Here is a 26,460-nt window from a genome sequence, read left to right on the forward strand (position 1 = left end):
TTTTCTGTGAGTTACCATTAAGCTACAACTTTCCTATCCTGTGCTTGTGCTCAGTAGTTGTGTCTGTTCTCCCCCTTCATTCTTGGGGTTTCCTTCTCCTTCATCATACCTGTTCATGCTACTTTGTGCTACTTGGCCAGGAATCACATCATTTGGTAAGGGCTCCAGATGGGCGGCTGCAGATGTGCTAGGGAATCACTAATTACGTCTCTGGAAGCATTTCTGGGGACATCTGTGGTCTTTATTTGGAAGGTGGGCGCCTGATGATTTAATTCAAGGGAAAGAATACCAGCGTCATGATTCCAGTTTCAGAGTTGAAGTCTGATTGCTGCTTTGGGAAATTGGAGGAATTGGCTGGGGCCATGTTTACGTCCTTTTTCCTAGACTTTTCTGTCTGCTGCTTGAGAAAGCTGAGTAAGAGCTCATTTCTCCTTTGTAGGAACATCAGAAAAGTTTATATACATACATACATACACACATATGTACACACACATATGTATTTATATATATTTACATATATGTGTGCATGTATAAAAGGATCTTGTTGGTTTCTCCATTCAAACTAAATTAAGTGGAAAGGCTTTAAAAGTTATATAGTACATATCTCTTTGTTTTATAACTGGGGAAACTGAATCCCAAAGAAGGGAAGCGACTAACCCAACATCTTATGGTCAGTGAATTTTAGAATGTAGAATGTTAGAAGTGGGAAAGACCTTAGAACATAGATGTTAAACTATGAAAGATTGACAAGTTAGAAGAGAGAGTATGGAAGGATCTTTATGAAATAATGCAAAGGCAAAAAACAAAACAAAACCCCAAACATCCAGAACTTATAGCACAGAGTACACACTAACTATGGCCACATGAGGAAAAAAAATGAATGGCCACAGAATCCTGAGAGTGACTTGAAGAGACCACAAAGTTAGGACATTTTATGGCAAAATTTTATTTCTTTAAATATAAATGAGATAACATATGTAAAGCATTTAGAAACCACAAAGATTTAAATGTCAGTTATTACTAGAAGTTGCAGAACAAGTTTGACCGGTTGTATTGTTTTTTATATTATTTATCATATACCATTTCTGAGACAGCATTGATTGAACAGACATAACTAAGAGATACTGTAACAGAGGCAGGCTTAGGAATAAATACATTTTTAAGTATTTTAGAACATACAGCATAGAATGTTATATCTGGTAGGTACCTTAGAAGATAGAATGTTAGAACTAGAAAGGACTTTAAAAAAGAACCTAGAATGTTAGAACTGCCAGGAACCTTTGAATAGGAATCTGTCCTAACTCATTTTTCGAATGACGAAACTGAGGCCAAAGTCACATAGAGGATTAATGACAGAACCTTGACTTGAACCCATTTGGTTTCAATACTACATTACACTACTACTTTGAAAATTTATCGAATTGAATGGAATTGGTCTCTCTTACCAAAGGTATCTGATCAATTAGGCAAGCCCAAGATCCTTGGACCTTAATTTCTTAATTTGTAAAATAAAGGTCTTAGACTAGCTGATGTCTAAGGTCCCATCCTTCTAGCTCCAACATTCTGTGTTATAACATTCTCTGTTCTGTGGTTGGTTCCAACTGTAATAGTCTATGTTCAAGGGTTTCTTTCAGTTCTGACTTATTTTCCAAGGTCCTTTTCTAACATCCTGTGATTCCATGTCCAGGCCTTATTAGTAAGTACTGTGCTTTAACCAGTAAGATACTCAGCCATGGACACTCTAGAAGGGGGTCCTGGGGCCCTCAGCATCCGGCAATAATTTAGTTCCACAAAGAAGCTTTCTTTGCCAAAGCCCTTCTGTATGATGGATGGGATTGAAAGGTTGATCTGACTAAATTGCGATGTGAATACTAACGACAGAGATATTTCTGCTGTGAAATATTCCTACTAGGCATCCTAGTGGTGGTGTAAATGCTGTAAGATAATGGACAATAAAAGTCACTCACAAATAATACTCTCCTAGGACCAGCTTGCCTTTCTTGCCCTGGGTACAGTGAACCGGGGAGGTTCATGTAATCATGAGGCAGAGATAGTCATTTAAATATATGAGTTATCTCCCCAAGCATCTTGTCAGATTTATTTTATTGTGGCAGAGCCATGGGGGGAGGAAGAGAAACCAGGCAGCAGAGACTAAGAAAGTCACATCACTGATCTTGTGGTTACTTGGTAAAATGTTTTGGCATCATTTCATTGTTTCCGAGAGGCTGTGTTGTGTGGAAGCTTGATTGGCCTTTTTTGGGGGGTGTGGGGAACCCCAGGGCTGCTTCTTTAAACTGGTGTCTGAGCCATAACCTTTGGGCCCCTGGTTTGCCCTCTGCTAGGTGGAGAAGGATTATTGTGTTCCTCATTTCCGTTTTCAGACTGTGTTTTGGAGCATCGTTACAGGAATTGTCTGGGCTATATGTGGAGGTAATCTGGCTTGTTGTATAGAATAGTGGGTAAATATGTAGAATTGCACAATGTTAGATCTGGAAAGAAAGCCTTGGAATGTAGATTGTTAGAGCTAGAAGGGGCCTTAGAACAAAGACTTAATAACAACTAATATTCCTGTAGTCCTTTAAATTGACAAAGCACTTTCTTTGCAATAGCCCTGTTAGGCAGGTTGATACAAATAGTTGTTTACCCATTTTACAGATGAGGAAGTCTTGATTCAGAGAAGTTACTTGCCCAGTATTACAAAACCATCAAATGTCAGATGCAAAATTTCAAAATCAGATCAGACTTTGAGTTCAATGATATTCAGTTAATACTATTTTGGAACACATAGTATCATAGAATGTTAGAACTAGCAGGAACCTTAGAACATGGAATGTTAGATTACTGATCTACCTCTCCTGGGCAAAAGGGAATACTGGCTAGAAAGTACCTCGTTTTATATAGGGCGGGGACATTTAGGCCAAAGGAATGTGAATGACTTGCTCATGCTCATGTGGGATAATTGTGGAGTCAGGACTGGTGTCTGAGGACCTGCTGATACCTGTCCAGTGCCCTGTGCTATTTGCAGGGCACTGTTTCAGTGGTACAAAGAAGATGGGAGGGAATGTGATATGGATACAGGTAAGTAAATACTGAGCAATATAAGGTAATTTCAGGAGGGACATCTGAGGGATGAGCCTATGGAGGTAGTCCTTGAACTGGGCTTTGAAGGAAGCTAGGGATTTTAGGAGATGACAGAGTATGTCACAGGATTACCTGTGCCATGCTAGGGAAGCAAGAGAAGAAAGGCCATGGAGGAGCCAGTTTGGCTGGAACAGAGAGTACATGGAATGGAGTAATATCACATAATGGCTGGGAGCCATACTAGGAAGGTCAGATTGAGGATTTTGTATTTTATTTTAGAACAGTAGGAATCTAGCTACTGAAGAGGGAGCAAGGAAATGACATTGTCATGTCTGTTTTAGGAATATAAATTTGGCCTCTGGGTGATGGATGGATTGGAGAGCGGGGAGGTCAATTAGGAGACCTTTGTAATGGTTAAGATAAGAGGTGAAGAAGACCTGGATTAAAGTGGTGGCTGTTTGCTTAGAGTAGTAGAGAGAGAATCCACAGACTTGGTGACTGATTCCATATGGGGATGAAGCAATGAGCAGAGACAAAGATAATTCTGACATTACAAACCTGGATCTCTGAAAGGATGGTGGTGGTGCCATGGATATTTGAACTCTTGATATAGAATAAAGATCCTTGTATGAAAACCTGGGGTCCAGTTCTATCTCTACCATTGCATAGCTGTGTGATGCTTCCCCTTTCCTCTCAGGTTCCCTATCTATAAAATGAGAGGGTTGGATCAAATGGTCTCTGAGGCCTCCTCCAGCTATAATCATCTCCCTTCTTGACTCTAGTGCTTTGATCTTGTGATCCATGAATTTTAGTTCAATTCAGCAAATATTTATTAAGTAAGTACTGTGCTAGGCCTGGGCAGCTATGTGGTGCAGTGGACAGAGCACCAGGTCGGGAGGCAGGAAGACTAATCTTCCTGAGTTCAAATCCAGCCTTAGACACTTACTGGTTGAGTGACTGAAGGCACATCACTTAACTCTGTTTGCTTCAGTTTCCTTATCTGTAAGAAGAGCTAAAGAAGGAAATGACACAGCACTCCAGTGTCTTTACTGAGGTAATCCCAAATGGGGTAACAGAGTTGGACGGGATGCTAGGCCTGAGAATACAAATGCTAGGCCTGAGAATACAAGGAGCAAAATAGTCTAGACTTTTGAGGAGCTATTTGTATTCTATGGTAGGTACATATGTAAGCAAATATCAGATCTTTGAAGAGGGAGAGAGCCCTTACAACCAGGGGGATAGGGAAAGAAGGAAGTGCCAAGTGAGTCAAATGCAACAAATAATTTTGTTTTTAAAGGGAAAGTGGGAATTTCTCTGCACCTTATAAGCTACATGAGACCTGGGCAGAGTTGGTAACATTAAAAAACTCTAGGAATTAGTCTATGATTTTTTTCAACCTCACCCCCAATTGAATTAATAATTGTTAGTGCTGCCATTTCAGTCACTCCAATGATTTAGAACAACTCTCAGCAGTTTTGTTTTTTAGGCAGTGATAAATCCCAAGAATGTTGTCTTGGGAGTTGGTCAGTCTGGATTCTAGTCTTGGCTCTGCCCTTCACTCACTTTGTGACGTTGGGCAAATCACCTAGCCTCTCTCAGCTTTGCTTTCCCAGACTATTAAAAAGGAGAGGGTTGGACTATATGACCTCTATAAAGTCTCTTTCAGACTTATCATTCTATATTCCAAGAGTGTATGTTTTATGATCTCTTCTGGATCTAACATTCTGTGTTTTACCTTCCTGATGAGATAACGTTCCTTTTTAGATGTAACATTCCGTAGTGTGTATTTCAACATCCTTTGTTCCCTGCCCTAAAATTGTGTGCTGCCTTCTAACTCTTAACAGGGTGCCATTGAAGGACCCTTCCAGCTCTTACATTCTAGGTTTTAACAGTCTATAATTTTCAATTTTCATCTAGCTTGGCATAGCTAACTTTGTGAAAATTTTATAATGTGTGTGGGCTGGTCCCTTCGTTTCGGGCCTTATCTAAGTAAATCCCTTTTGTCTTTGAGGTAGTGTGTTGCAGTCCATTGGAAGCTGACTAGTGAGAGATAGTTAAGGTTTCTACTTTAGGGAGGTTTACACAACTGCATACTTTGGAAAGCAGCTCTTTAAAATGTCCCTTCCTTGTGCCTTCAGGATTAAATGTATTATGGTGCTATTATGTACCCCTCTCCACCCCCCCAAAAAAAAACCCTCCAGAAATGACCTCGGCAAGTCAGCTTTTCTTTTTAAAAACCATTTCTTGGTTTTTAGGTGTAGCTTAGTGAGGAGTTTTAAAATCTTTAGGAAAGCAAATTTATATTCCTTGGGATTCATTTTTGCTTCTTTTCCTTGTCCACTGAGGTCTCTTTAGATGCTACCTTGTGGCCAGCTCAGTGTGGCCTTTCCAGGTAAGGCCAGACTATAGAGAGATCATGCCAACTCTGACCTGGCACTCTTACTGGGTAGCGGATTGGAGAAAGAACTGCATCTGATGGAGGAGATGGTGAAAGAATCCCATCTGTGTTACATGTAAATACCTTTGGCTTTAAATATTAAGGGAAGTGGCTTGGTATAGTAGGAGGAACCCTAGATTTGGAATCAAAAGGATCTGAATTTGAGTCCTAGCTCTGATTTTTATTAGCTCTGTTACTTTTGAGCAAGTCATTTTCCCAGTGTAGTTTTAGTTTTCTCATCCGTAAAATGAGATTTGCCTATACTGTCTGTCTGACAGGGTTATCCAGAAGAAATTGATTTGTAAACCTTGATGCACTACATAAATGTGAGGCACGATTATTATGACCTGCTTGATAGGGCTATTGTGAATATGGGATAAAATAATGTCACTATAGCACTTTGTAAATTTTGCAGTGCTTTGTGGAAAAAGTATCACAGATTGTTAGTGTTCAGAGGAGTACTAGAGATAATCTGGTCCAGCCAACTAGGTGGCCCAGTAGATAGAATGCTGGATTTGAAGTCAACAGGACCTAAGTTCAAAGCTGGCCTCACTGTGTGATCATAGGCAAGTTATTTAATCTCTGTTCACCTCTGTTCTCTCATCTGTAAGATGGGGATAATAATAGCACCTCCCTTCCAGGGTTGTCGTGAGGGTCATATGATATAGTATTTGTAAAAGTGCTTTGCAAACCTTAAAACTTTATCATCATCATCATCATTGTCATCATTGTCATCATGGTCATCAACCTCCTCATTTTGCAAACGGGGATGCTGATTTAGGATTTGTCCAAGGTCACACAGTAAGTAGGTGACAGTTGGAACTTGAATTCAGATCTGTTGACTCTGTCAGCTATATGAATATGGGATGGACTGCCAAGGAGGGTACTGAACTGCCAATTGGTGGGATGACCAGTCTTTAAGTATGTTGTAGGACAGGATCCCTTCTCAAGTTCAGAGTGTACCAGATGCTCCTCAGAGGGCCCTTCCAGCTCTGACACCTTTTTGACTCTAACTTTTCCCTCAAAGTCTCAGTTCACCCTAAGTAATCCCCTGGACTTCCCCAGAACCATTTAGCTTTTATTTGTGGGTTCTCATTTTTTTCAGTAGTGGGTGGCTGGTGGAGCCATACTACATGCTAGGATAAGAGAGTAGGCAGGGATTAGGCCTGCTCCCAGAAGGGAAATGGTTACAGATGGCCCCAGACCCAAGGGGGAGTATGGCTCTCTACTCTACTCAGTTTTGCTTAGTTGTACAATTTACTTTTTCCTTTCTGTGATTTGTGTGATGTGATACTCTGTTTCAGGGAATCTGCCCACTGATTCCAAAGAGGTGTATATATTCTAAAAGACAGGATATAGCCGTATAGCCTCAAGCTTCAGGGAACCATTCTTCCCTGCACTTCTCCCTCCTACCTCCTTCCTCTTTCTCTCCTCATCCTCCCTCTTCTTCTTTTTCTTCCCTTTCTTCCCTCTCCCCTGTCTTTCTCTCTTTTCAGTCCCTCTTCCCTTCCCCCTCCTTTTTTTCCTTCTCTATCCCTGCTATTTACTCCTTCTTTCAAGCCATGTTTTCCCCAGGGTTGCTTTGTGTACTAGTTTTTATACTTTAGGCCTATGTGGGGAACATTCCCTATCAGATTATATAGGTTTTCCAAAGGCAGGCTGACCTCTAGTAGCTTTAAACATTTCTGTTCTGTCTTGGTCTGTTCTCTTCTTTCTGGCCTGGATTACTAATATGCTTGAGGTAACATCATGTTGTCTTACCAGTACTGTTATTTCTGATGATTCTGGTAAAGTTTTCCCAGTGGAGGAGGTGTGAGGTGAGGTGCTAAATGGGGAAGCTAGCAATCCCCAAATGATATCACCAATCAAATTATGACTTGTCAATACCAATGAAGTGTTCGTAGGTTGATTGAATGTTAGAGCTTGGAAGGAATCTCAAAGATCATCTAGTGACCTAAACCCCTTTTAAAAATTTTATTTTGGGGGCAGTTAGGTGGCGCAGTCAGGAGGACCTGAGTTCAAATCCGGCCTTGGACCAAACACTTGACACTTACGAGCTGTGTGACCCTAGGCAAGTCACTTAACTCCAATTGCCTAAAATGTGTGTATATATATATATATGTATATATATATATATATATATAGTTAATTAATTTTTAAAAATTTCCCCTCCTTCCCCCTTTAATTGAGGGGAGACCTTTTAATAAATGTACATAATTGAGGAAAAGAATTTCCCACACTGTCATTGTCTAAAAATATATCTGATTTTCTCTTCTAGGAGGTGAGTAGGACAGATTATTATTGGTCCTCTGGAATCACAGCCATTTCATTAATAAAAATTCTTATTCTTTTAAAGATAATTATCTTTATAATTTGAGGTACAAAGGAGTGATATGACTACTGGTAGTCACACAGTCTTAGACCCAGGACTAGCATCCACGTTTTCCTTCTGCTAGATACCTCACCACTCCCTTTTGGCTACTCTTAAATAATTTGAGCCAACCATATTTTAGTGTTTTTAATACTAATGCACAAAGCCTAAATATTGTTTCTTGTACCCTTACTTACACCTATATGGCTTCCCCTTTCCCCAAATTGCAACCTTAGTTCCTCTCATTGCCAGGCCTCCTTCTATAACACTCCTTAAAAAGAACCCATTCTTCCTCCTTGGATCCATGTAACTGTGACCTGCCTTTGTTACAGTCTCATAGGACATTAATGATTTGGCCCCTTTCCAGAGAGGATGGAACTGGTTATGGGCTTTTGCGAGAGAACAGGGAGAACTCCTTCTAGTATAATTTCTGTTATTTCCTGTTGTCACCTTTAATGGTAAAACCATTGTTGGGAAAAGAGGGGGAAGGGACATTTCTTTTTTCTGAGCCAGTATTTTATTACCAGGAGAAGGAGGATTTGAAGAGGGTTTTGTATCTTGTTTAATTAATAAGTGAGAGTGATTCCAAGATGCATAATCATAGAGCATAGAATATTAGAGCTTGAGGGAACCTCATATCTCAGATTGTTGGAATATTGAATATAGACTGTTTCTGTGTTCTAACACTTTTATGTTCTCAAGTCCCTTTCTGCATTTTCTGATTATATAGCAGTTTACTTTTTGCGCAGAACTTGTTTCTTATACCCTTACTTACAGCTGTGATTCAGGGAGAATTGATGATATTACTATCATTTTACAGAGAAGGCAAGACCCAATTGAGATAAAGTGACTTGCTCACACTCAAACGAGTGTTCTGATCCAGGGGTGGGGAACCTGTGGCCTCGAGGCCATATGTGGCTTTCTAGGTCCTTGGGTGCAGCTTTTTGACTGAGTCCAGTTTTTACGGAACAAATCCTTTTATTAGGGGGATTTGTTCTGTGAAGTGTGGATTCAGTCCATGGACCTCGCTTGAGGACCTAGAGGGCCACATGTGGCCTTGAGGCTGAAGGTTCCCCACCCCTGTTAAAAGCTTACAAGGAACCTTAGAGATCATCCAGTCTATTGTGTTCCTTTTATAGATAAAACTCTTGAAACCTGAACAAAGGAAGGGACTTGTTTAAGGTCACACAGTTAGTAAGTGCTGGAGCTGGGACTTAACCCTGGCCTCCTAACTTCAATCCTATTACTCCCTCCTGGTAGACCCTGTTGCCTCTTTAATGAGCTGTATGATAACAGGATTTGTTGTGTTTTTTTTTCTTCACATCCTTAGCACTTAACACAGTGCCTAGCATATAGTAGGTGCTTAATAAATGCTTACTGACGAACTAAAAATCTTCCTGGATAGGTTTAAGCGGTTGTGCTGTTGTATATGTGAATATATGATGGGTCATAGCACTCTTATTTTAGATGTGGATTTAGTATTCCCTGGGCCAGATTGTACAAGCAAGAAGAACCCACTCTTTAGGTTGTGAAAAGAACGCCCCATTTGGAGCCAAGGGATCTGGGTTTGAATCCCATTTCTGCCTCTTACTGCCCTTGTGTCCTTGGACTCTGAAAACTACACATCTCTTGCCAGTGAAACATTTGTCACACCAATCCTTTCTTTGACATTACTTTCTGTGAAACTGACAGCTCACAGCAGAACAGTCGGGGGAAATCTGATGTAATCAGTTCCAGGTTTAATGTCTGGTTTGACCAGGCTGCCTTCGTTTTGGGTCTGAGATCTTGCTGCTTCCTGTCAAGTGATTAAGACGTCACACTGGCATCCCCAGGGACCTACTGAGAGGAGGAGGAAGGACTCTGGCTTCTGAACCTACATTGTACATAGCCTTTAAGGACGGAATGATGAGAACAATAATGGAGAATTGGAAGGGACCTTAAGAGATCATCTGGTCTAAACCCCTTATTTTGTAGAAAGGGAAACTGAGGCTCAGAGAGGTTAAGTGATTTACCTAGAGTCCTGTAGATATAAATTAAGTAGTAGAACTGTGATTCAGACTCAGGTCCTCTGTCTCCAAATCCAGTGTTCTTTTCACTATGCCATGATTCTCTACTGTGGCATCATAATAATGAGGAAACTCCCATTTCTATTTTCTTTACAGTTTACAAAAGTTCTAGTCTCACCACACCATAGAGGAGAGAGTAAAGGGACTGTTATCTCCAGATTGAAGAGGAGGAATATATATGTCTAATTCTAATATTCTGTCTTCTCACTTTCTGTGTTTTAAGGCCCTCCCCAGTTCTAGTACTCTATGTTCTAAGTTTCCTTCCAACCCTAATATTGTATGGTCTATATTTGGACATTCCATGTTCTAAGGTCCTTCCCAACTTGAACATTCTATAACTTTGTCTGTTGAGTGAAGTTCATCTAGCCAAAAAGCCAGAGTCAAAATAATAGGCCAGTTCTAATGAGCTAACTGATGCGGCCCAAAGTAAGTTAGAAATCACTACCACACTTCTCTGACACTTATGCAAAAGCCTACTAGATAAATGATCCTCGTCCAAGAGAATTTTTTTGTATATCCCCTCTCCCTCCCCACCCCCACTTCATTCCCCATTCCCCTTCCAAGAAATGTTTTTTTAATTAATGGAGGAAAAGGTGGTGGTGGTATTGAAGTAGGTAGGGAAAGAGAAGAGTGATTGATTGACAGGACTCTATTGGAAACACATATTTGGAAACACATAGCATATCTTATATGTAGGACCCTCTTTGAGACTCCAGTAGATCTTAAGGAATTGAAAAAAAAATAGAGATTTCTTAGCCTGACAGTCAAGGCCCTCCACAGTCCACAACCTGCTTTTCCAGCTTCATCTGACCCTTGCACTCCTTCACAAAGTGTGTTCTAGCCAAACTCGAGTATTTGCTATAAGATCAAAGAGCTGCGGGGGACCTTAGAAGTTATTTAGTCCAACCCCTTAATTTTAGAGATGCCCAGAGACCTTGGCTAAGGTCACACAGAAGGCAGAGATTTGAACCCAGGTCCTCTGATCCTTTGTTCTTTGATCTAGCCTTTCTCAGATAGTCCTAGAGCTACTTGTTTGGAGTTCTCCTTTGCTTGTCATATAACACCTTATTTCATGCTTATTTGTGTGTATTTATCTAATGAGCATTGATTGAATGAATCATAGAATTTGAAACTTGAAAGGACCTTAGAGATCATCTACTTTGGTGCCCTTATTTTTTATTGTGTTGTTTTTTTTTTTTAATAAAGGCTTAAAATAAGAGCAGACTTGCAGGACAATTGTTTCCTTCTGTTTGCTCTTTTATAATACAGTTTTATTGATGCCTTTTCTTTTTATATCATAGTCATTTCCAGATATATTACTCCACCTCCAACCCCTACACAGTGAACCTTCCCTTTGAACAAAGAAAAAGCTAAGCAAAAGTAATAGCAATCTGTTCACTGTGTCTGACAATGCATTCAGTCTTCCATATCCATAGTCACCCACCTGTCCAAGGAAAATCTCAGTGCACTCATTTTACAGATATGGAAAGATATATAAAAGGAAAGTGACTTATCCAAGGTCAAAGAGTAGTAAATGACAGAGGTTTTGAGCCAGAGTTCTTTGATAACCAACCCTGTCTGTGTTCTTTCTGCAGCAGTAGGCTCTGCCTCTGCTTTCCTTCTTTCCCTTCCCCCTCTTCCAGTTGTAAGTTCCATCAAGGGCAGAGACCATGTTGTTTTTCATCTTTGTATTCCCAGACCTGAACATAGGGCCATACTCATAGAATGTGCTTAAGAAATGTTAGTTGAATTGAATTGACTTCTTGAGAATTTAGCCTTTGAGATTAGCCATTTGCAAGAAGGCTGTTCAGCCTCAGGCTCCTGCATTCCTGACATAGTTGGTCTGTGACTGTGTTTCTGGCAGGGGCTGCTTTATTGTTAACTGACTTGGCAAAAAACAGTCACTCTGAAAACCTAACTTTCATTGTCTTTGCTCAAGGCGCCTTGTAGAACAACTCTTTCAATTTCCTTTTTTTTTTTTCCAGTTCCTCCCAGCACCGGAAGCTGGCAGTTTCCCTGACTGTGCAACCATTGCGCCATCTCTTGCAAGATCAGTGGTCTTAGAGAAGCTAGGAACTGTGGTAGTGTGATATAGTGTGAAAGAATGATGACTGTGAAATCATAGGGCCTGAGTTCAAATCCCACTCACATACTTACTACTTGTGTGACCTTGGAAAAGGCCCTTTGCCTCCCTGTGCCCTAATTATTGGGGGAAAAAAAGGAGGCTAGTTGCTTCTGAAGACATTGCCAGTTCTAGATCTATGATTTTGGGGTCAGCGCTTTGGAGCCCAATACCACAGTTTGCCTAGCTATTCCCTAAATGATGAATGAGATGTTTATTTTTACCAGCCAGCCTGGGACATGTTGAAAACAAAAGATACTTTAACAAAAAAAAAAGGTAAAAAGAAAATATTCCCTTATGCACACAGGGGGTGTGTGTGTGTGTGTGTGTGTGTGTGTGTGTGTGTGTATGCATGCATGTGTATGTATATGTGTGGTGTGGGAAGATGGGGTATATTCTCCCACAAATTACTACATGACCACTGGGAAGGATTCTCATGCAGAGAACATATGTGGCCCAAAAATATTTATGGAGGTTATATACTTAGGGAGCACACATGGCTCAAGTAATTTATACCTCTAATGCTGGAAGTTTGTCGATATCAAGTGGTGATGTTGCCATGCTATTCTTTATGGCTCTTTGATAGGCTCTCTTTTGCATTACCTCTGTTGGGCATCTCCACTAATTTTATGGTCATCAAGCTGCTCTCTACTACCATCTGCTGGACCTCTCTGCTCCTGTCTGATGAGGTAGAAAGCTACTACATAGAGAGATCAGCCAATAAAAGCCAGCAGAACATCCCAGGGTAAGGGAAGTCCAGTCTTAACTTCTTTGTCTGGTGCTGATTTGAAGTTGTCCCAGACAACTTTCTGACTTAGGATTAGGAATTTCCTTATAACTTCTGTTATGTCCTTGATTATGAGCCTGTGTTCTCCACACCTGTTTTAGGAACTCTGTCCCCAAAAAACCCATAGGAGCTCTTCTGTTGTAGAGATGAAGCTTATCTCACTCCCCAAATCCACTTTGATTGGCATGAAAATGAAGTTAGATGTAGAGCACCTGGGCTGTATTCCTTCCTTTATTATGTGTTTTTACTAGCAATAAAAGCGCTGTATTCTGGCCACAGAAAAATCTCTCTGTCTCACTTACAAACATTAAAGTGCTATCAAAATAGTTATTTTTAGCTCGTTGACAATAATTAAGACACCAACTTACCTTAGCTTCTTGGAATAATGTTTCTACCTCTTTTCAACATTTCTTTGTTGAAAATATTTTTCATAACTTTAATTTTCTTTGTTCAACTCTGGACATTTTCCAGTTCCTCACTTCAGTTCACCAGTTCATTAAGTATCTCTCAATGCAAGGCAGTGATGAAAAATAATGTCGTCCCTGAGATTTCATTGGTGTAGATGCTTTTCCCATTGATGCAAATCACTGACTTTTCTAAACTTCAATAGGTGGTCTTCGAATGTGTCTGTGGACCAAAAATTCATCTTTGCAGCCAACTTAGTGATAAACCTCTTTATCGTTAGCAAGGCTTATCCTTGAATAACATTGTGTCACCTTGCTCATACTTGTAGACTTTCCAGCTTGGCTAGACCTGCTAGAGCTTGTACTGTGTTGAAAAGCATAGGGACCACAATAAAGTATGGGAAGGGAATTTTGGTGGAGGAGATCAGGTAGAAAATGGGATGGGAGGGGTCAAACAGACAGGGATCACTTGTTTGTAAGAAAGGGAGGAATAACTTCCTAGCTGAGGCAGTGGGGGTAGGTGGAGGGGGACTTCAAGGAAGAGAAGGCACTTATAAGCAGGATCATAAAATTTGAGCTGAAAGGGACTTTAGGTATTAGTCTATTCCCTTTATTTTGCCCACGAAGAAACTGAGGCCCAAAGAAGGGAAGTGACCTATCCAAGATCACATAGGCAGTAGGTAAAAGATCAGAGATTTGAACCCAGTTTTCTAATCCCAAATCTGTTTCATTTTCAACTACGTAATGCTGCTTCTTATACCAAAATGAGGAGATGTGGAGCGCATTCCAGCCCTGGGTGTAGGTCTGTGCTAATACACAATGTTCAGAAGAAAGTACTCAAAGGTATGGCTTGGAGAAGTAGATTGCAGCCAGGCTAGGGAAGTAGATTTTATCCTGTAGGTAACTGGGATCCTTTGAAGGTGTTGGAGCAGAGAAGTGACGTGATTAGCCCTGTGCATAAGGAAGATAACTTTGGCAGCTTCTGAAGGATAGATTGAAGGGGGACTAACTACACCCAGTTCATGAGTTGGTTATAGTAATCTAGGTGACAGCTAAAGAGAAGCTAAATTGCATTGTAACTAGATTGGAAGGGGATTGGTATTTAACAAATTATGTATAGTAATAATTATTGACGAGTGATTAGACATATTGATTCTCCTGTTGACTGGATGTTTTAAAAGGAATTAATAAGATGCATTGTATTCAGCAGATGACATCTGGCTGAATTTCAACTCTTGGAGATTTGTGTTCTTGACTTTTCCCCCTTGTACTTAATCAAACATAACTTGCATTTCACAGGCATTTTATGTTATTTTCTCAGCAGCCTCCATTTATAGAAAGAAAGGGAGGAGGGAAGGCAGGTCGGAGTGGTAGGAGTCAGCCTGATATAGTGGAAAGACCCTTCTTTCTGGATCTCAGTTTCTTTTATAAAACAAGGAGATTGGATTCTGTAATTCTGTGACTAAGTAATCTTTGAGATCCCTTCCAGCTCTAATATTCAGGGTTCCAAGATCCTTTTTAGCTTAGATATTTAGTTGTTTGTTTGTTTTCACTAAGTGAGGGTATGTAGCTTGTATAAGGCTCACTTGTAGAAAACCAAAGGAAGGGCAAGTTCCCTTCTGGGTCTCATTCCCCAAAATGAGGGCACTCACCTCTTTAAAACACAGGGAACCAGAGATCACAGTATTATAGATTTAGAGCTGGAAGGGATCTTAGAAGTCATTTAGTCTAATCTCTTCATTTTATGGATGAGTAACCTGAGCCCCAGGGCATGAATGAATGAGTGAGTGAAAAGGCATTTATTAAGTGTTTACTGTGTGCCTGGATAGTAGTATGTGCTGTAGAGCTTAAATGACTCGTCCAAGGTCATATGAATAACAAGTGGCTAGGATGGGATTCCTCTGTTCCCCTCCTGTCCCCTATCCCCCCATAACCCCAGTTATGTTGGCTTAGCTTTGTGTTTCCCCGTTTTTGGAGAAGTAGAACTATGTTCCATTTTACTTTGGGCTGGTTTTATGAGGCCCTGCCTGTGTGATAAGAAAAGCAGTCTTTGTGGTAGTATTGTCCTCCTGGGGTTTAATGTACAGCTTCTGGTGCCCTGACATGCAGAGGAATTCAGTCTTTTCCAAAGAGCCCTTTGTTAGCCTGTGGTTAAGCCATGAATGCTGAGTGGGTCTTGTGGTGGAGGTGCCCCTGCGTCATGATTGCTCTCAATAGCGGTGCCAGGGCCTCACACTGGAGCTTCAGTGCCTACCCTCTGTGGCACTGCCAGTGATTTCCAGATACAGGCGGAGTTTCCATTCAAGAACTGACTCAGAATCTTACTCTCTTGAGGGTGAATAGGCAGCAGGCCTAGGGCTGTGTAGGAAGGGCCATACCCTTTTTGAAATGAGCCCCAGGGTAAGGATCGCCAGAAGAGGTGAGGAAGGAGTGGGTAGCAAAGCGAATGCTTTTTCTGGTGATAGAATAAGCAAAAGTGGCAGTGGGGAAGTCATGGGAAAAACCTGAGGTTAGGGGTCAGGAGACCCTGCCACTGACTCATCATGTGAACCTTGGGCACACTTCCCATTTCTAGGACTTAGTTTCTCAATCCATAAAATCATAGAGTTAGACTTAAATGATATCCTAGGGCCTTTATAGCTCTAATTATCTATATTTTAACATTTAAGGACAGCCCATCTTTCTAAATTAATTTTACTTTACTTCTCCTCATGTGTATCAAATTCCAGCCATGTTGGTCTCTATTTACTATTCCCCACTCATGACCTTCCACATCCTTTGTACAAGACTGGTCTCCCATGCCTGGAAGTGTTCTCTCCCCTTTGTCCCTGGGAGCACTTTACTCCCTTGAAGTCTCAGTTCAAATACCACAACCTGCAGGAGGCCTTTTCTGATTCTCCCCACCAAAAACCAAAATTACTTTGTACTGATTTTGGATATGTTTTATATTTATTTATGTAGATGGTGTTTCCTGCAAGTAGAATATAAGCTCCTTGAGGGTGGGGACCATTTAATTCTTGGTTTTGCCTCAAAATACTGGCCACAGTGGCTGACACATAGGAAGCGCAGGTGCCTTCCAGCATTGACTTTCTGTGGGCAGAAGAGAACGGATGAAGGTCTTTTAGCAAGAGAGCAACATGTTCATTTGGGAGATTCCTGCAGTAGCATGTCCAGGATGGATTAGAGGGGTAGGGACTGGAAGCAGGGAGGAAGTTACAATAGATGATTTGAGAAATAATTAGGTAGGGCCTTCTCTAGGCTGGTGACTGTAGAGAGGAGATGGATATTAATTTATAGGAGGCAGGCTATGACAACTGACTAGATCTAGGGAGAGGGAAGAATCAGAGACATTGCTCCAATGTTGAGCCCGGGGCCAGTGAATGGAAAGATTTTTCTGGTTCATGGAAGTTGATTATTACATCAGTCAGAGATTTTAAGTCTTTTCAGGTTGCTGTTTTTTTTTGTTTTTTTTTTTTTTTAACAATGTTGTTAGGGTATAAATTGTTCTTTTGGTTGTGGTTACTTCATTCTGCATCAGTTACAAGTCTTCTCAGGTTTCTCTGAAACCTCTCCCTTCATTATTTCTAACAGTATAATAGTATTCTATAATATTAATATGCCATAATTTGTTTAATGATTTTCTAATTGATGGGCTTGACTTTGACTATTTGTTACAAGCTTTTTTTGTTCTGGTTTTTGGTTTTTTTTTTTAAGGGAGGGACAGGGCTGAGAGGGCAAGAAAATAAGTGGTTGTTAAATGAAAAAATATTAATTAAGAAAAAAGAAACTTAAACACATTGCTAACCCCTTGGGGCTTTATTTATCTTATTTTTTTTTCTCTCTAGCCCACCCTTTTTGTACTGATTGGCATGATACCATGGAAGGACAACACAGCCACGCACATCATCTTGGGGATCAGACCAGCAGCCTGTGCCATATGCCAGGGACAGAGTATCAGCCTGACCCCCAAGTAAGTATAATGGACTTCTCTGGGAGGGTTGGTGGGGGAAAGGAGTTCCTTTTTAAGGACATTTTCTGAACCACATCATTACAGCCATCTCTTCACTAAGCCACATTGCCTCTTTTCTTAGGGAACCACTTTCTTTTAAGTGAACAGAAAGTAGTATTTGCTCTATCCCAGCCCCCACCCTCTAGTGATTCACAGACCAGGATGATGAGATGAGTGAAAACTGCCCTTTTGAGGACTTGTTGACAGAGCTAGGATATTTGGCCTGGAGAAGACTTAGTAGGTACATGATACCTGCCTTCCAGTATTTGAAAATCTGTCATGTGGGTGAGGGATTAGCCTTGTTTTGCTTGCCCCAGAGAGTAGAACAAGGAGTGATCAGAGGATGCTGCAGAGAAGCAGATTTCAACTCAGTAGAAGGAAAAATTTAGTAACAATTAGAGCTGTTCAAAAGTAGAATGGGTTACTTTCAATAGAAGTCTTCCTTCAGGAGCTGAATGACCACTGGTCAGCAGTACTAGAGCCAGGATTCTTCTGCCAGGATGGGCTGTGTGAGGTGGTCTCTAATGTTTCTTCCAAAGACCTGCATTAACCACTCCTTCTCCCTCACTCAAAAAAAAAAAAACAACTGTCAGGGTAAGATAACCCCTTTAGAGGGTTTATTATGTTTCCTAAGGAATCAGATTGGAAAAGAGAAAGACTGGGAGTAGAGAGCTCAAGTAGTTTAGGTGAATGGTGATAAGGATCTGGATGAGGGTGGTGGTGTTGTGTATAGAAAGATGGGAGCAATTTGAGAGATTTTGTTGAAGCTACAAGATTGGGTTTGTGGGGTGATGGAGAGGGAAGTCAAGGATGACTCCCAAGGTCATAAACCTGGCTGAGTAGGAGGATAGTGATGAGACATAGGGAAATTTGGAAGAGGGGCTGGTATTGGGGGGGGGGGTGGGGGAGAGTGATGAAGATAGTTTTGTTTAGGACATGTTGAATTGAGATGCTCATGGGGTATCCAGGAGAAGGTGTGTGGCAGGTAATGGACCTGGTGTGAGATGAGAGTTCAGGGCTGAATTTATGGGCTTTGAGCCATCTGCTTAGTGATGAGCTCACTGAGGGAGAGTATAGAGAGGAGAAGACATAGGTGTGGGTCATGGCTCTGTTTTAACTAGCTAGATGTGTGGATTTGCACAAACAACTCCTGTTGCTGAGCCTTAAATTCCATCTTCCCCACCCCCCACCCCTCAGATCACAGAAATAGAGGTAATAACATTTGCCCTAGAATTATTACAACACAGAGATTTTATGATGATGACCCAATGAGTTAATGGAACTGAAAATGCTTGGTGGCCATAAATTCAATTCAATAAATGTGTATTAAGTGTCTCCTATGTGCAAGGCATTGTGCTCAGGGTTGGGGATACAGAAAAAAGTGCATTCTCTGCTTTTGGGGAACTTATATCTACTGGGGGTGGAATAGGACATGGGCATAAATAATTATAATTCAGAGTAGATTGTGATGGGTAAAGGAGTGATACAGGCAAAATCTGAGGAAGGCTGATAGCACACTTTCTGCTGAAGGATTGAGGTATGTATGATGCTTGCTGTGAGCCTTGAAGGAAAAGAATTTCAACAGGCAGAGATGAGGAAGGCGTGCTGAATGTGAGCTGCCCTCATCTCTATGGCATGACTCTATACAGACAAATCTCATTTTATTATGCTTTGCTTTATTGTGCTTTGCAAATATTGTGAAGTTTGTTTTTTTTTTAAAACAAATTGAAGGTTTGTGGCAATCCTGTGTTGAGCAGGTCTGTCAGTGCCATTTTTCCAACAGTAGGTGCTCACATCATGTCTCTGCTTCACATTTTAAGAACATATTTTCTAGGTCCTCCTGTCATGGATTTTAATTTTCCTTAAATAATTAGTATTAATACAGTTTTTTGAGGTTTATTTTTCATTAGTTTGTTTTCTTCTCCATTCCCTGACCCTGCATCCCCTTTTCTCCCTTCCATCTATTAAGTGGGAGAGCATGTTCTACCTGGAATACAGCTGCACAGAACAGTGCTTATCTTTGTTCTGTGCTAGAAGAGTAATAGTTTGTTTTGCAGTTCCATGAAGATCCCCACTTGATAGATCTGTGGACCATACAGAAAGTGGTGAGTATTCAAGGCTCAGCTCAGAGATCACTTCCTCTGTGAAGCCTTCCCTGAATCCCTCCAGTTATTAGTATTCTTTCCCTCTTCATGAATGAATATTTATTCTAAGTACATAAAGTATTTTTCTTATTTATAAGTAAATCAGAATATCTTTGCTATTGAATCATTTTTCATTTGTGTCCGACTCTTCATATCCCTATTTGGGATTTTCTTGGCAAAGATTTTCTTGGAGTGGTTTGCCATCTCCTTTTCCGGCTCATTTTACAGATCAGGAACTGCGGCAAAAAGGGTTAAGTGACTTGCCCAGGATCACATAGCTAGTGTCTGAGGTAAGATTTGAACTCATGAAGAAGAATCTTCCTGATTCTAAGCTCCCACACTCTATCCACCTTGTGTTCCTCCCTCATCTTGTGTCCCCAGTACCTAACATAGTCCATGTACCTAGGTTCTTAATAATTGTTGAATTGAAATGTTGATTTGGACAACAAAGCTATTGAAAGATAAGATAATCATAGACTGTTTGATCTGGAAGAGACCTTCTTATTAATGTCTTAATAATAAGACTAAGAAGAAGATCTCTTAAGGCCATAAGAGAATTTCTTAAGACCTTTTGGTCTTAAGAAATAAGACCATATTCCTCAGGATGTGGAATGTAAGAGCTGGATATAACCTGAGAGCAGAGAAGTTAGAAGGGACCATGAAGAATGTTAGAACATTGCTTATAGAATATTAGAGGTGAAAGTCACCTTAGAACATAGAATGTTAGACCTAGGCAGAATTTTATCATATAGAGTATTATAACACAGAACATGGAGTGTTAGGGCTGGAAGGGACCTTAAAATATGCTGGAGGCAGGAGAGACCTAAGGTATTATAGAATCCATCCTCCTCATTTCATGGAGTAGGAAATAGGTCCAGAGAGAGGTTGTGTAAGTTGCTCAAGGTCATTTACTTGGTTAGCAGCAGAGCTGGGACTGACACTCTAGTGTCTTGACTTCTAGTTCAGGGTCCTTTCCACCATGCTTTATTTTCCATACTCTGCCTTCCCACTGCTGGCTGAAGGAGGGTAGAAAAGAAGTCTTATTTTCAAGGAGGAATTTAGGTAACCAGAACTCAGGAAAGATGTGACTCTCTTGGACACCTCTTGGGCAGTCCCCTGGTTACTGACTACTCTGGTGGTTTTCCTGCATTGTCTGCAAATGGTGCCTCCTCTGGTAATGCACCAATTTGTCATATTAAGTCATTCAATAATAATTGAATCCCCTTGATTAATCTCCTAGAATTAGCCAGTTGCATTTTGAGCAATTAGGGTTAATTACTGCCTCATTTGGCAGGAGAGAGCCCCTGTAATTATTTCATGAACAAGATGAGGAAGTGTTCTGCTGCCACAGATACATTCGTGGCATCTTGTAGCACATGTTAGAATCGGTAATGCCATAGTTAGGTGTAATTAGTAACTATTACTCTGTATTCGCCTGTTACCCAGGCTCTGGGCTGCCGTGTTTCTCCATGTGGCTATTATTGGGTGAAAATTTCTCCAGGCCTGCCAGCATCTGTCCAGAGTTTAGTAATGAGTTCTGAGAGCAGGGCATTCTTTTTTCCTGGGGACAGTCCAGGGTAGGAATGGGAGAGGAAGGTAGTCACATGTTTGTTTTCTGCCTTGTATAAAGCCCCACTGTTTAAAAACAAAACACAACAAAACTGTTGAGGCATCATGAAGTCAAACAATGTTAGAACTAGAAGGGATGATAGAATCATAGGTTGTTAGAGCTAGGATGGACCTTAGAACAAATAACATTAGAAGTCAACCAGTTCAGCCTCATTTTACAGATGAGGAAACTGAGTCCCTTCACATTGACTTGCCTGAGGTCACTCAGCTAGTAATTGGCAGTGGCAGGATTAGAACATTACGTAGTAGAATACTGATGAATTGGGGAAAAGATATCCATATTGGTAGTTGTTTTTCATTCGGTTCTGGGAGTGTTCTTTTCTCTGCACCATACTGCCTTCACAAGATACTGATAGTGCTCAGGGAATTTAGTAGGGTCTGAATTTTAAGAACTTTGATTTTTGACAAATGAAGAGGCAACCTCATATGGTACAAAGAGCACAGACCCTGGAGTGAATCAGAAGAAATGGGTCCCTGCTATGATGTTTACTAGTTGTGTTATCATGGGGGAATTTCTTTAGCTTTCTGGGTCTCAGTTTCTTTATCTGTTAAATGGGGGTGATAATTCTGGGAGTAGCTACCTTATTGTGCTGTTATGAGGAAAGTGCTTTGTAAACTATAAAGCTCAATGGAAACAGGGGCTACTATATTCGTAAAGATGATCTGGGCAGCACATGGAGTGGGGGGATTTTGGTGGACACAAAATCATTTACAAAGATAAGACTTTGTAATCTGTTAAGGATTTCCCCTTCTGTAAAATGTCATATGTCTTTGAAGGTGAAATTAGTTTACAGTAAATGTCATTCTGATGAAATAGGCATTTTAAAATCAGAGAAACAGTTGCCTTAAGATTAATGATGCATTGCAGATATCAAGGAAAAAAGATCTCCATCCAGCGTAAAGATAATTAAAATTCAGGTCAGAAGTCTGACTCAGGCTAAATTTTTTAATGAGATTTCAGAAAACTAATTGGGTGAGTATATTATTTTCTTTTAAAATTTAATGTTATGCTCCTTCAAAAACTGAAAAGGTATTTATTCGTAACTACAGGTTATCGTGATTCAAGGATTTTTAACTCTGTTGAATCCACTGTAGGGGTGCATGTGTCTTTAGTCCAAGCTGATAGGAGAATGGACTTTTCAGCAGTGCAAGATGACGGGGAATCCTTGAATCCTTTTCTTACCCCAAGGCCAAAGAAGAGGTCCCCCAGAATCTGTCCCTAATTTGCCCAGGGAAGTCACAGAATGCTAATACTAGAGAAGACCTTTGAACAAATAAAGCTATAACTGAAAGGGACTTTAGAACCCAGAATGCTAGAAAATAGAACTTAAAATGTTAAAGTTGGAAGGGAACATTAGATTGTAGATAATTAGAGCATAAAACATAAAATGGCAGAGCTAAAAGGATTGTCAGAAGTCATCTACTGTAACCTCTCTCCCAATGTAGAAGCCCCTTCTAAGGCATTGTTATAAGATGTAGCTTCCCTGTCTCTGTGTTGAACATGTTGGTCTTCTGATCAGAAGCCTGCAGGAGGAAATAGTGACTTCTCCCCCTGCTTGAACACATCCATGGAGCCAGTCTGTTCTGTTGTTGCAAAGCTGGAAACGTTAAGACGTTCTTCCTCATCCTCAGCTCAAATATGCCAACCTAAAGGTTGATTTTCCCTCAGTTTGTTTGAAGTTTGGGTACAGAGTTGATAACTAGAGGCAAAACCCATCAGCCTCTGAATTGGCAGATTCAACCAGAAATTGCCAATTTTCCTTTTCTCTTTTTAGAGGTTACCTAGAGCAGCATTGTGAGGTATGGAAGGTATAAACTACAACATTAGTTCAGATTTCTTATCTCTTTTCCCACCAATCTGACCATAGTGGGCTCAAATCCATAGGAAGTTTCATCTCATAGAATCATACAGCTTTAAAGGTGTAAGGGATGTTAGAGGTTAATTAGTATAGTCCTTGACTGGTGGATTAATCCTCTGTATAACATCTTGGTCGCCTTTCTTTCTTTCTGAATCATAATTTCTCCTAGGAAAATAGGTTGTTGACTGTTCGAGTTGCCGCTTTTCCCATCTTTGCTGCTCACTCATCCTCTCCACCTCTGTAGCCCATGCAGCTGTCTGAATCAGAGCCAAGGACAAAGGGGTTACTTTAGTGACTGATGGAAAGTATCGGGCAGCATAAAGTCTTGCAGTTAGGTTTGTTAGGAAAAAAACAACAAAAAACCAAAAACAGAACTGTCCAAATAAATATAAGGAATACAAGGATATTACATCCTTGTAACTGTATCCTCAGCACTTATCACATTGCCTAGCATAGAGTAAGAGCTTAATAAATACTTTTTTCCTTCATTCTTAGTAGTGAATTCTCCTTCACTGAAAAGGATTAGATAGAGTTTGGGTGGCAGCTAAGGTCCGTTTTAACCATTTAATCCCATGATTCTGGGACTCTGCCTGAATGGGAGAAAGCCCCTGTTTTTAAAGCCAGAACAGTAATGTTTTCTTTTTCACTCTTGAACCTCTGAGTGTCTTAAGATCATAAAGCCGGAGCCTGAAGGAACATTGGAGGTCATCCGATTCAGCTCTCTCATTTTACAGATGAGGAAGACCCATCTGAGGTGACACTGAAAGTAGTGGAATTGGAACTCAGACTCAAGTCTTGTAACTCCTGGTTCAGTGTCTGGCTAATGTCTTTGAACAAACACTCCCCATTCTTTTCTGTGTAAAGGGTACTACTATGTAAAGGGCAGCTAGGTGGCACAGTGGGAAGACTCATCTTCCTGAGTTTAAATCCGGCCTCAGACACTTCCTGGCTGTGAGACCTTGGGCAAGCCACTTAACCCTGTTTGCCTCAGTGTTTTCATCTATAAAACGAACTAGAGAAGGAAGTAGCAAACCACTCCAATAACTTTGCTTGGAAAACCCCAAATGGGATCATGAAGAGGAGTTGGGCATGACTGAAAATGACCGAACAGCAACAACAAGGCTATGCCAGTCTTTAAAGTGCACTCATTCTCTATTAGCTATTCACAGGATACTACTCTGGGTTGGCTATGTGGGGGCACAGTTGTCCTCCCTTTTTATTTAGTAATTTGAAATCTCTGAGAAGGGATGTTTAGTTGGTTGAATACCAGAGTAAACAGATAATTTCGTGAGGAGAGGAGAAGTATATAGTTCTTCGGACTTGCAAGTGTATGGACTTTCAGAGAAATTTCTAGCTTAGTATAAAAATATAAATCCATCAATATGACTTCTCTAAATTCCAAAATATACTTCTTAACAGTAATAGCAGAGATTCATGAGCACTTTTGCCAATGTGGTGGAATTACATCACAAATCGATATCTGTCCTGGGCCCAGCTGTGGCTACTGGAGAAGAGCTGAAGGAAACATCTTGCCTCCAGCTCTTGCTTTTTGGCCTACCAAGAAGAGAAAGCACTCAGAGGAGAGACTGAGCATAAGACTTGTGCATCCTTAAATCTTGCCAACTACTCCAGTCTAATCAGGTCTTGTACCTTCTTTTTTTTTTTTTTTTCCTAATCTCCTCAGCACTCTCTCTAGTAGGCCAGGTCTGGTAATCCAGGTTTGAGAAAACAGAATGAGACAGTCATAGACCATCTAACAGTTAACAAAAAAGTTTACTTAGCCTTAGCAGAGAAAGGGAATATTCAGCAAGCATGTAACATTGATTGAGTGAAGCATGGCTTCCCTACCTCTGTGGTGACCATGTTGCTCTTCTGGTTAGAAGCCTGAGGGAGGAACTAGTGACTTCCCATTCACCAGCTTTTTGTACTGAAGTCAGCAGGAAGCTATGTCAAGGGCCTGAAGGTCCCCTGAGCTAATTAAGTCCTTTAAGAAAAAAATTAGCCTAGCCCTCTAGTTCTACTTTTGTTCTGTGAAGTTTGAATTCAGTCAAAGGGCCACACTTGAAGACCTAGAGGGCCACGTGTGGCCTCAGGTTCCCCACCCCAGGCCTAACCTAAATGATAGATATTGATCTTATCACACCTCCTGAAGTAATACCATACTTTCTGTATTAGAAACTCTATGACAGAACTGAGAACCATTGGAGGGTGCTCTTCATTTTAAGGGGATAAATCAATTTTGCATGAAGGGTATTGTTAATGGCAGAAAGCTGCCTCTTCAATCTAGTTACCTGATTTACTGCCTTCTTCCTTTCCAAATGTTCTAGCTAGAATTGAATAAGAAAGAGTTGCCTTTCTCCTACAACCACCACTTTCTATGGATTCTAAAATCTCCTCCTGTTCAAAAAATTTTATGTTCTGTATTTTAACATTCTAAGTTCTAAGTGCCCTTTAAATTTTAGAGGATGTGTTTCAGCTCTAAAGTCTACTCTCCTATTGTTCATGCAGGTAGGACTCTTCTGAAATCCGTGGCTAATTTGGAGACTAGCACATTCTATTCTGGTGGATTATGGAAGGTGGCATGAAAGTTGATGCCTGACAGGGGTTCCTGTTTTCTGATCTTGTTCTGAATATTACATTCCTCCATCTTGCCTTGCCTGTTATGAGGCAGGATTGCTTCAATTAGTTCAGATTGGTTGAGATAAGTAATGCAAATCAGGGTCATTGCATATGTAACTATGCAGCTATAGTCTTGAAGGGTTCCAGAATGTGTCAGCCTCTGAAATGTCTAGAAACCCTGTGGGGTTTACTCCAGAAAGGGGTTGGGAGTGAGGTTGGCTGCCTGCTGACAGTGGGAATCATCAAGGCTTATGCCCCTATACCCAGCCAGCCCCGACATAATTCCTCAATTTGTGGACAGTGTGGTGTAGTTGGAAATAACCAAACTTAGAGTCAGAAAACTTGCAAGGACTTACATCCTGTACTGGTATTTACAGCTTAAGACAGATCACTCGCCTCTCTAGGCCTTTATTTAAACACTTCTCTAATAAAAGGCTCTCTAATATCCCACATAGTCCCAAATCTATTGATCTTTTGACATCCTGAAACATTAATCTCTTGATGGCCTGACAGTGTTACTCAATTTTTTTGGTTGTGGGTCATCTTAGATCAGAGGATCACAGATTTAGGGCTGAAAAGGGACCTTAGAAGCCAGCGAGTTCGACGCTTTCATTTTACAGATGAGGAGATGGAGGCCCAGAGAGGTTAACTGTGTCTTGCCCCAGGTCACACACTCAGTAAGTGACAGAGTCAAGATCTAGACACATATTGTCTCCAGATCCCATCCTTTTTCTACTATGTATCATACTGTCTACCAACCTTCGCACATCCAGCATCTGGACACCAAGATGGCATTTGGATGTGGAAGAGTCATGTCTTAGAATGGCCTACAGTAGGAAAGTGATACAGAATAGCATTCATAGGATTGGATGGAGTTTGGAGGTGTCAGAAATCTTAAAGATCATCTACTCCAGTCCTATAATTTTACAGGG

General features: G+C 40.7%; 1 protein-coding gene across 5 annotated transcripts in view; it reads left to right on the forward strand.

Annotated features, from left to right (window-relative positions):
* LOC114047350 (serine/threonine-protein kinase Nek6) overlaps window positions 1-26,460 on the forward strand; it is a 127,236-nt gene that overhangs the window by 27,021 nt on the left and 73,755 nt on the right. For 2 of the 5 annotated variants that reach the window (XM_027868156.1, XM_027868157.1), the window contains exons 2-3: window positions 17,114-17,238; window positions 19,335-19,382. In XM_027868156.1, coding sequence (XP_027723957.1) covers window positions 17,146-17,238; window positions 19,335-19,382 — 141 coding nt within the window. In that variant the 5' untranslated portion in view covers window positions 17,114-17,145. Of the gene's footprint in view, window positions 1-3,053; window positions 3,079-12,301; window positions 12,354-17,113; window positions 17,239-19,334; window positions 19,383-26,460 lie in introns of those variants that run through there. The other 3 variants (XM_027868154.1, XM_027868153.1, XM_027868155.1) reach the window with 3 other exon arrangements.

Source organism: Vombatus ursinus, unplaced genomic scaffold (assembly GCF_900497805.2).
Source record: "Vombatus ursinus unplaced genomic scaffold, bare-nosed wombat genome assembly UNPS02014786.1, whole genome shotgun sequence".
Taxonomy (NCBI): Eukaryota; Metazoa; Chordata; class Mammalia; order Diprotodontia; family Vombatidae; genus Vombatus; species Vombatus ursinus.